General features: G+C 41.7%; 1 protein-coding gene across 2 annotated transcripts; it reads right to left on the bottom strand.

Annotated features, from left to right (window-relative positions):
* Positions 1–3,183: 3,183 nt before the first annotated feature.
* Positions 3,184–10,600, bottom strand: pgap6 (post-glycosylphosphatidylinositol attachment to proteins 6). 2 transcript variants are annotated; one of them, XM_049012982.1, is made up of 13 exons: positions 10,351–10,600; positions 9,652–9,829; positions 9,347–9,551; positions 9,127–9,260; positions 8,762–9,030; positions 7,879–8,213; positions 7,391–7,484; positions 6,529–6,652; positions 6,281–6,417; positions 5,956–6,134; positions 5,703–5,849; positions 5,362–5,478; positions 3,184–4,683 (listed from the first exon to the last, which is right to left on the bottom strand). In XM_049012982.1, exons 1-13 carry the CDS (start codon positions 10,412–10,414, stop codon positions 4,390–4,392), a joined length of 2,277 nt encoding a protein of 758 aa, XP_048868939.1. In that variant the 5' UTR covers positions 10,415–10,600; the 3' UTR covers positions 3,184–4,389. The 2 variants fall into 2 exon arrangements, with proteins under 2 accessions (XP_048868939.1, XP_048868938.1); XM_049012981.1 differs by having other exon boundaries at positions 6,281–6,420; positions 10,351–10,599.

The raw sequence follows: 10,600 nt of genomic DNA, 5'->3' as shown, positions 1-10,600 counted from the left end.
GTTACGTATATAAGTTACGTACTCATTATATCCAGTGATTACTTGATTGCTATATCGCTGAGCTTAAAGGAAACACAAGACACCGATGTTATTTCTCTGATCATGGTACCAGGCAGTAGACCGCAAGTACCGTGTAGCTGAAACACTTGCCAAGGAACACAGCAAACTGCGATGCACTTTCTCCCCACTGGGGGGCGAAAGGAACATCTACGTTTTGAAAAAGGTTTTATCAGCATCTGAAAGAAGAGTTACCATGAGGGTACCAAGAGGGAAGCTAAGCTGTATGGAACAATTACAATTTTAATGATATGAACACTTTAAACACGCTTTTTAAAAATGTACTTTTTTGCTAGGTCTTTAAAATAGTGTGCATGTACCCCAATACATATTTCACTATCAGTAGATCATGTCCCACCTGACAATCATATTAACTTGCAGAATTATCACATATTTGCTCTCAAGTGAACCTGATTTACTTCCATCCTTTTATCCTTTTTCTGATCTGGGTTGTTGCCAAGCGTAAAACAGGGTGTTCAAATGCCACCGTAAATTTCAGCATCACACTCAAATGAAATAATAGTTTTTGTTGCTTTATTTGGTTTGCATAAACAGGCAGATTTATAATTTATTCTGTAACGTGGCATTCCTACTTCTTTAGATTGAAAGTGGCAACCCTAACCACAATGTAAAAATGGCCATAGGCTTGGCCTTTATGAAATTAAAGGCGCGGTTATGATACTTTATTGTACTTGGGTGTTTTTTCACACCTTGGTTTTAATTTCAAGTCGATTCTCTGCTTCTAATCACTTCGCCTGGTCACAGGGAGGAAGCCTGTTCTAGATCTTTCTTTGGCTTTCTTCATTTTCATTTCACTCAAACAAGTTGTATGTAATTGCTCAGATAAATCATACTGTAGTGTGGCCAGAGTTAATAATAATCTTAATCATCATAATTAAACCTACTGACAAAAAACGGACTGCTAGACCTGTAAAAACATTTTTTAGGTTTTACACAAAATCTAAAAAAATTAACTAGTATAACAAAATACTAAATGCTGTTCAGAAATAAAATTATTTGCAAAGTGTGGTACTTTCACAAGATGTTCAATGCACTGTGTTCAGGGGGAAAAGGCACGGGAAGGAGAGATCCGTGTGACCTCAGAATGGGAGCATAGAGCAGGAACTTCGGGTTCCTGCAGTTCTGTGAAGTGGGAACCAAAGAACACTGGGGGAATCCAGAGGGACACAAAACCAGCACTGAGCAGCAAAAGTCTAAAACATTCTGGGCTGCTAGAGCTCAGAGGGAAAACATTAAGCTTTTTAGTAACATTAACAGTGGGCGACCAGTGAATGAAGGCACTTGTTCTCCGACTTCGTCTCATTCGGAGAGGCCTCCTCTTTACAGCTATGAAGAAAAACCTTCTGACACCCAGTACACATGGTGCAAATAAGATAAGCTAGATGAGGCACTGCCACCTCAGGATAAATTCATTTCTCACATTTTACTTTATCTTGTATCTCTCATACTTTTTTTATTTTATAGGGTTTCATACTGAGTTCAGTGTTTCTTGACTACAGTGTCTCTTTCTGACGTCACTTAGACAAAGCTAAGGGCAGGGAGGGAAAATGATCCCAAACCTAAACCTTTCTTACCACTTTCAGTGTTGTAGTTTTGACAAAAGTGAACATAAGTGTTACCTAGCAATAAAGAAACATGATATCTGTACAAGCATTGCACATTTAGTACTACAAATAGGCATGACATTCTTCTTTCTTGCTATGGTATTAGCGTATTACTATTGTATATTTTTGCATGTTTTATTTTGGAATAGATTTTTCTTAAGCCATTGTTGATCTAGCATTACTGGTACCTGTAAATTTCGAAGCCCCCCCTTATAAATATCCATGTCTTTTTTCATTCTACTGCTAAGGCGTGTTACTTTCTGTATTACACTTTCCTTTATGCTAAAGCTTGACTGGCCATTTGAATGGGAAACAGTGTTTGTACAAACTAATGGTTCTCAAATGGTCAAAGCACAATGCCCCATTGCTTTTAAGTGCGTCCCTGGCAAAGCACCAGAAAAGCACTCTGCTGGTAATCTTCCAAATTGATTTGCATGTCATTCAGATGAACCTGTTCAGTGGCTCTATTAGAGTATGAAACCATTGTGATATCTGAAAAAACGTACAGATACCTATATGAGAGCCTAAATATGAAAAGATTTCAGTATAAAGCTTTACATTTAGAGCTCTATCAAAATGGCGTCCATGTATGCAATTTTTCAGTAGAAATAGAGTAGTAGAGTCTTTGTACATTTGACAGTCATGTCAGAGCAATTCCTGATACATTTGGTTATAGTCAATTATGTGGTTAATGAGGAAAGGGAAATGTTGTAAGCTTGTTGGAAGTGGCTCAAACTGACAAAACAAGTCCAAGATGAAGCACAATCATTAGTTTAACAAAATATGGAAACAAAAATATTAAAATGCAGAAAATATTTAATGTGCATCTACATGTACACTACAAGAACATTCAACATTAAACACAGGAGTTCACAAGACAATTCAGTAGTATGCTTAAAGTGGCCACACATTCAGTTGTGTCAGACACAGTTCACTTCTCTATATACGTCAGCAGGTTTCGGCAACAAACAAAACAGCGGAGGAAGAGTTGCTTTGGGGAAAACTCTATAATAAAATATAAAGTGCAGGCAGTCCACTTTAACTTTCAATAACAACAGTACAGCCATTGTCTCTTACCGTGACATTACATCCATCAATAATCATGAGCAGGTTCTGCTTAAAGCTGATATACAAAAACATGCCAAGTCCAGGGTAAACAAAATGTCGGACTTCTGACTGAATTTCTGCATGGATAACCAGCAAAGTCCTGAGCTGGAATCAACAACTAACCTCAATGAAGATGAATTAACAGGAGTGGAAAAACTAGACGATGAAATCACCTCTTTGCCCTTGCTTGAGCTTTAAGTAGCCAGCGAGTTTTTTGGAATCTTTGGACTTCCTACCTGCATAAATATCTTTTGTGTTAAACTGGTATATTAATGTGAAATGTAAAATATACCTGGCAAACTGCACATTGTCGTCATTTACTGTACATATGTTCAAACGTATGTTGAAGAAAAAAGAAAAAAACAGAAATCAATTTTTAAAATCACGATCTAAAGTTAACCAGATAAAAGAATACACTCTGATACACAACCCAAGCACCCTGAACTTTATCTTGTTATTGCTTGTACAGGTTTTCAAAATTGCATGGAATTACACATTTAAGAATCTGTCCTCCCCATTCATATTCAAAAAGCTGCTTAGACTAATGACTAATCAGATTTGTCATTTTTTCAGTAAATCCTCTGGAAAGTCTGGCTGGCAACCATTTAAAATGTAAAAAGGCTACAAAACAGAAGTGAATGTTTTAACTGCCATTTCTCTGATATACAATATTTATCACTAAACCCTCTATAATAATTGTGATTTCAGCAGTAGAAGGTGGTTCATAACTTGAAAGGATTATAATTTTGGCAAATTGTCCTTTATCACCAATGTTCTGCAAATCAATATCAAAACCCACATTTTTAAAAACTCAAACTCTTTTAAAACTATGATCTCACCGCTGTCATGTCAACAAATAACATAGAGAAAAACGTATTCCAGCACAGTATGAATTCTTTGCATAAACAGACTACAGTATTACCAAACACGTAAAAAAGTGCTTTAGATATTCAAGTCTATAACCAATCCCTTTAAGAGAAGCATTTTTCAATTTTGATTACAAATATTTCAGCAGAAATATTAAATTCATTTTAATCTAAGCCTGACATGTTTGTAATATAGATATTCTACACTTTTTTATGTAGATTCCTTGCAAATATCCTTTCAGACCAATGTGTTCTCATAAAAATATACATTTTTAAGACATAACTTTACAGCATTTCCAAGTGTAATGACATTTTAAATGTATGGAAACAAGTGCCTTTAGTGATGTATTTTAGCAGAAACATATTGCACATCCCTGGAGAAAGTACTGTCCCTTTGCATAGTATAACTATTTTTGGAGATTGTCTCACATAGCTTAATTCTTACATATCTTAAGACTTTTCTGTTTAGACATTCTATGTTTAAACACTTTCAACACAAGTTATAATTCCAGAGACATAACTGGTTCAACATAACATCTGAATCTTAACTAACTAGAAACAGACTAGTAATAGTTAATTGGTGTAAAATGCACTTCAAACCACAACATTTTCTGAAGAATATCCTGTAAAAGCATAGATGCATAAGAAATTGAACTTTCAGTCCAGGTGGACACTAGGCCTTAGGATATTTACAGGGACCCAAAAGTGTTGGGCGCGGTAGTGGAAGGCACCCATCAAGTGACCGTGTAGAGCTCCTCCCTCTCACTCTTGCAGATCTGGTAGCCGCAGAACTTCTGCGACCAGCCCCACGGCTCTTCGTGGCGTTCACGGGGCGGCAGCAGGAACACCACACTGCTGGCCACCATGACGTGCCAGATGCTGTGCGTGTAGTAGTAGTTCTCATCCGTCTCCGTGAAGATGTATACGGACAGGCCGATGATCGCAGTGGCTATGCCGGGGAGCAAATAAAATACCCAGCGCTTCCAGGTGGTTGGGTAACACTGCCTGCGCTTCACTCCTCGGTAGATCTGGGTTTGAATAAAATGAGGTAAAAAACACACAATAAGAATAGTTATCCCAAACATACTTATTCCAAAAATCAATGAAGAAAATCAAATTAATCTTAACTGCTATTCACATTTACTGAAAACTGCACTCATGTGCTAGTTATCTATGAGTAAATATAAAGAACAGACCTCTCTTACTAAAAGTAAAGCGCAGACGAGTGCCCAAATTTATTAAAGTGAATCCACTTTAGCTAAAACAGTTCATCATGGATTATGTCAACCACGTCTAAGTCACACTGGCCTCGAATGTTTCACAATTTCCTGGTAGCTGTTTGAGAAAGTTCTGTGAAGAACTCAAACAGGCTTAGCTAGTTACACCCTAAAATAGCTCTGACATAAGCCTTATTCTGTCTAATACGCCTGTGAATATGCTAATTGTTGGACGGCCAAGAATCTTCAGAACTGTTCTGCATTCATGCGTACGCAATTAATAGATTCCTCTCACCATGTCAGAAAAATATTTGGACAAACTGGGCTGTAATGCCCGTTTAAAACATTTTAAAACTTTCAGACTGCAATCTAAAGTGCAAAATCTTTGTGAATGCAAGGAATGTGACAACTTGCCCCAGGCAATTTGATGCCTCAAATGCTTTCAGTCAACAGAATGAAATATGCATGAGTATTTTTACAACAACTTACCCAGGCAGATACCATTGCCAGCAGAGCACAAAGAATGGGGCCAAGCATGTTCCACAGACCCCTGCGATCCAGCTGCATCGACATGGCAATGAGCAAAGTGCCCAGCATGAAGAGTGTCTACAGAGAAACGTGACCTGGCTTTAGTCATTGCACTCTCTCATATTTATAGAATAGAACCGATCATTTAAGACATGTAGCATGCTGTGTACCAAGTAGCTGTACATTTACAAGTAATGCGTAAAAATATCTGATATGCAAAAAACAACAGGTAAAATAACAATACTGCAACGATAACAGCAGCATTTCATATAGCTAGAAAGCTAGGCAAAGTGAAGCCTTACATATTTATATGTATCCTTGATTCTAGACATGCAAAGGATGGTGACCCAAATGGAGGAGACCGAGCCCAGGAAGTCACAGTACTGCAGTGTGTCGTAATCCATGATGCAGAGCACAGTCATGCCTGGCTGGTCACATGCATGGTAAAACTGAAACACACGAGAGGCACACGCACAGAAATGCGTCAGAGATATTTTTAAGTCATCCGTCGAATGAAGGCTATGAAGCGCACGGGAGATCATGAAAGATATCTACCGTGGAGAAGAACATGGTAAAGAGATACACGGAGGCTTCTACGATGTAGCAGCGGTACACCGCCACTACTATGGGGGGAACAAACAGCAGGTTGCTGAGGGTGAGCAGCAGAGCAGCGGTCAACTGGTGTGCGTACGTCTGAGCGGTCCTGTCGTCCGTGCAGGCCCAGCCACGCCAACCTAAACGAAAGGGGCAGAGGGGACAAAGTCAGCATGCCTGCTGCCTGACACATCACTAACACCCAGACCAAGGACGAATTTGAGCTTGTAGGGGTTGATGGAAAGCTGGAGCTAGGTGGGGGTTTAGTGATGCCTATGGCCCCTACCGGCTTTACAGACGCAGGAAGCGTAGAGGTAGCTGTAAGAGCGCAGGAGCCTGCACTCGCCATAGGTCCCGCAGTCATCGATACACGCGCTCAGGTACGCCGACACCATCACCATGCTTGTGGCATTGCCACACTCGCTGCTGGAGCGACAGAAGCATTAATGACCATCTGTTTGTCTTCTTGGAAGCGTGCTGACCTGAATTCGGGCCGACGACCGGCCACGGCTCTCTTCTAATTGCAGGTCTTACCTAAAATTTCCAGGGCAGAGCATTTGGAGCGTGAGGTACCACACGGCAGCCTCAGGAAAGGGGATCCTCAGCAGGGCCTTGGGTGACGTTACATTCACATAGAGCAGATAACCCTGAGAGAAGGCTATAAATGCAGACAGCAAGGGGACAGACCTTAGGAAAGGTCAGAGCAAACAGCCAAACGATCTCAAAGGTGTCAGCATTTCTATAAAGCCTTTGAAGGCCTGATACAGTTCATCCCTGCATCTGATTTTTATATTTGCCATATAATGCCTTGCTCACACTATTAAAGTGATCAGATCGCTGTACTGTTGATGCTACACTACATGTCTTGTAATCAGGAGTCTTCAAGATGTCATGGATTACACTACAAGATCTTTCAGCAGGAGGAATCCCGAACGAGTCAGTCTGTTCTTCAAGCTCTCTCTCTCTCACACACACACACACACACTATATATATATATGAAATACATTGCATATACACAGGCATACAAATATGTGTACACACACACACACACACACACACACACACACACACACACACACACACACACACACACACACACACACACACACACACACCTTTTCAGACCTACAGGATCTGGAGTCACTGAAATGTGCAGATAATTAATGCTTGATATCTGACGGGCGTCTGCGATGTATCACTGTCTCCGTTGGGTCGCGTCTTTGAACAGTTCACACATAGCAATCGAGTGCCGATTTGCCAGCGCCAATTGAACACGGATTTGACTACGATCTGTGGGGGTTTTGTCGGCAATCTCCAAAAACTGTTGGTGAGCGGAAAATCAGGCCTAAAATCATGTAGTGTGAACGGAAGCTAACAGACGAATAATTACTTTACCTGTTGCACAGGATTCAGTGGTGTTCAGTGCCAACAGAGGCGACCTAGGTGTAAGGCAAGCCATTACACGGACATTCCCACTGATTGAAGTTGTCTGGATTGGAGACAGCGTACAAAAACGAATGATGAATCAAGAGTGCAACACACAAAATTATGTTGTGAAATCGGCATATATGAAAAACGTCATACATCATTAATGGATTGATGCAAAGTTCTAATGTGGGGGAGACATGCTGTCCATTAAGCTAGCAATAGCACTGTTGCATTTAAAGGTTGCACTTAAACTTTGTCTTATAGGGGTCATAAGGATACATTTTCAAACAATCAGAGACATACTTAACATTCTGGAACGAAACCAAAACTATACAAAGTTAAAAGATCGGTTCTATTCCAAATTGGAGTGACGTAAAGGACCTTACGGTACCAACACTCTCAATGCATGCAAGTGTTAAATAGAGACAGTCAGTCACAGAAGGATAAGAGCGGACCTGATTGAGCCTGAGATCAAGGTTGAGGGTGCCGCCACTGTTGGTGAAGGAGTTAAGGTCTAGGAGGAAGACTGTTGGAGCCTGGGTGGAGACGGTGATATTGGGCCCACCAATGACGGAGAAGCGAACCGAGGCCACATCTAGTTCCTCCTTGAATATGGGCTGGTTGCGCACACAGGTGCTCCCAAAGGGGTCTGGGTTGACTGAGTTGTTTCCTGGCAAGCTGATGTTCCTCACCAACAATGAGGTGTTTCCTCCAAGTAAATTACTGCTGTTAACACTCAGCTTGGTGAGGAAATCTCCCATCATGCCCAGACTTTTAGGTTTACAGCCAGCTGTTGGGGGGGGGGCAATGATATAGTAATGCCTATAATAAATGTCTAATTATAAAAATATCAAATACAGTGATTTTAAAAAGCAACGGTGCACAGTATTCCAGAACAGAAGACCTATATAACACTGCTAGGACAGTTCATATCAGGCTCCTAGAAGCAAGACTGAAGACGCACACAGCAAGACAGAAGCCCATCATTAATGAAAAACAGAGAAAAACCAAGCTGCAGTTGGTAAAAAAAAATGTAATCTTCACAGACGCAAACTGAGAAATGAGTGAAACAAAAACTTGTGCTGTGATCTCAATTTTTTCAGATAAGAACGATGCACGAGGCCAGAGCAGAGGCTCAGCCATTTATCTGGCAACCCTAGAGCAGTTTTTGGGTCAAGGGCATTGCTTAAGAGTCATGATGGTATGATTACTCTACTGGCCAAGGGATTTGAACTGGTCACCTCCTGATCACAGACATAGAGGCCTAATCCACAGAGACACACACCACCCCAAACAAGCTTTAGACATTTTTGGGGACAAAATACAGTTCATACTAACCTGTGAGATTGGCTGAGATGGAGAAGGTAGTGGTCAGGTTGATGTAAATACTCTCTATGGAGATGCGGATCCACGTGTCCCAGGGCGGTGTTGAAAGGGTGGTGGAGCAGGACACCTTGCCGGTGCAGTTCACTAATCTCACAGAGGAGCGTTGCAGAGAAGTGGAACCCAGAGTAAGCATTAGCGGGCAGGTGGCATCCTGGATGCCATCTGTAGTACAATTGGATATGTACAGGGAGAGGTCTGATGTATAACCTGGTACATAAATCCTAGGGAAAAATAATAGACAGTATAAGTAAAACAGCCGTTTCTCACGCACACACCCAACTCTCAAGTTTTCTGATATATACAAATAAGATCCCTACTTAAGAGCAGCGGGTCTTTCGGGGGAAGACACTGTCTGACGAAGATGCGAACTGGACTCAAGGATGGGCATGTCGACCACCCTCCTCACGAACATCTGAGGCTGAAAATAGTAGGAGCATGTGGACGAGAAACCCTGCAGGAATTAAAATGGCATTCAGCCACCAGTGTCCAGGTTTGCACTGAGAATTTACCACACGTCGCAGGCACCTGACGAGCTACCTTATGCTCTATTTTGCCATCATCTTCTGGAAGATGTGCAGCCACAAACCAGTCCCCAGACGCTGGATTAGTCACGTTGAAGATAGTGGTGTTCTGCCCACTTTGTATGGACAGGGTGAGGTTGGGTGCAGGTGAATAGACTGTTTCATTGGGGAACTCAGTATCTATTGGATTTATTACAGGAGGGGCCCCTGACCTGAAGTGTCTATAAGAGGTAGAAGATTGTAATATTACGACATTTCCACAGGCAATTCTGTGCATTATGACTCCGATAATAATAGATAAACATCCGTTTAGGCACTCACATTGAAATGTTATGGTTTCCACAATTATAACCTGCTGCCTTGCTCACAGTTAAGAGCCAGCGGACGATCACGGTGTCTTCGGGCACCATGAAGTGATAAAGCCTGACGCTGCCGTACCAGCTGTACTTGGACAGCTTCTGGGGCGTTTTGGAGTAAAACCCGGATACATAGGTCAGACCTGGATCAGAAAAAGGGAATTGGACCTTACAGGGTCGCCAGAGCAATTTCAGGCGTGGTACCTTAACAGGTATACCGGTGACTTTATTCTGGATACGTAGTTACTATTACAGATGTTACTTTAAAACGATATCCTTGTATATACACCTGCGTCTTATGCTAGTCAAACATTCACTGATAACTGAACTGAAAAGTCTTAACTAGCTAACCAATATCAACCTGTCAGCAAATATGATTGAAAACAAATAAAATAGCTAGTAAGCGATAATGGAGTTACTGGCTGCAGGATTACAAAGGAAATCTCAGCCTGCCATTAAACGCAGGTACCGAACAGCGTCGTTTCAGTCCGACAACCAGCCGGCAAGCAGCGGGATGGGTTATAATAGGAAAACCAGGCAGTTTTCTTGTAACAAACTGTCTAACGCGTGTTTTTAGTAAGGATTAAGGCGTTTACCAGGTTAAGATAACTCGTTATCTATTCGCCTGGCCGGCCGGTTGGATCTGATTCCACCTCTAACTTACCGTCTCCATAACAGTGGCATATTAACATAGGTAAAACGACACACAGTGCAGCGATTGTGTCCATTTTCCTCCTCGGACGGCCGCTGATAACCCTCCGATCGCGGCCTTTTCGTCTCCACTTCACATTTCGTTATTCTCGCCAACCTCCGGCTCCCGTTTGTTATGGCGGTTTCCTAGTCCCTAGCGCGTCAGTCCAGGAGCGTGTACTGCGCGTCTCCCCCGCGTGCACGGCACGGCTGGCGCACGCCGC

Source organism: Brienomyrus brachyistius, chromosome 5, assembly GCF_023856365.1.
Source record: "Brienomyrus brachyistius isolate T26 chromosome 5, BBRACH_0.4, whole genome shotgun sequence".
Taxonomy (NCBI): Eukaryota; Metazoa; Chordata; class Actinopteri; order Osteoglossiformes; family Mormyridae; genus Brienomyrus; species Brienomyrus brachyistius.
This window is presented reverse-complemented; position numbering and strand designations above follow the sequence as displayed.

Coding starts and splice junctions, on each gene's coding strand:
- pgap6 (XM_049012981.1), bottom strand. CDS start 10,414: ATGGACACAATCGCTGCACTGTGTGTCGTTTTACCTATGTTAATATGC. Junction 9,261..9,346: donor ATGGCAAAATAGAGCATAAG/GTAGCTCGTCAG, acceptor TAATTCCTGCAG/GGTTTCTCGTCCACATGCTC. Junction 8,214..8,761: donor CATCTCAGCCAATCTCACAG/GTTAGTATGAAC, acceptor CCCCCCCAACAG/CTGGCTGTAAACCTAAAAGT.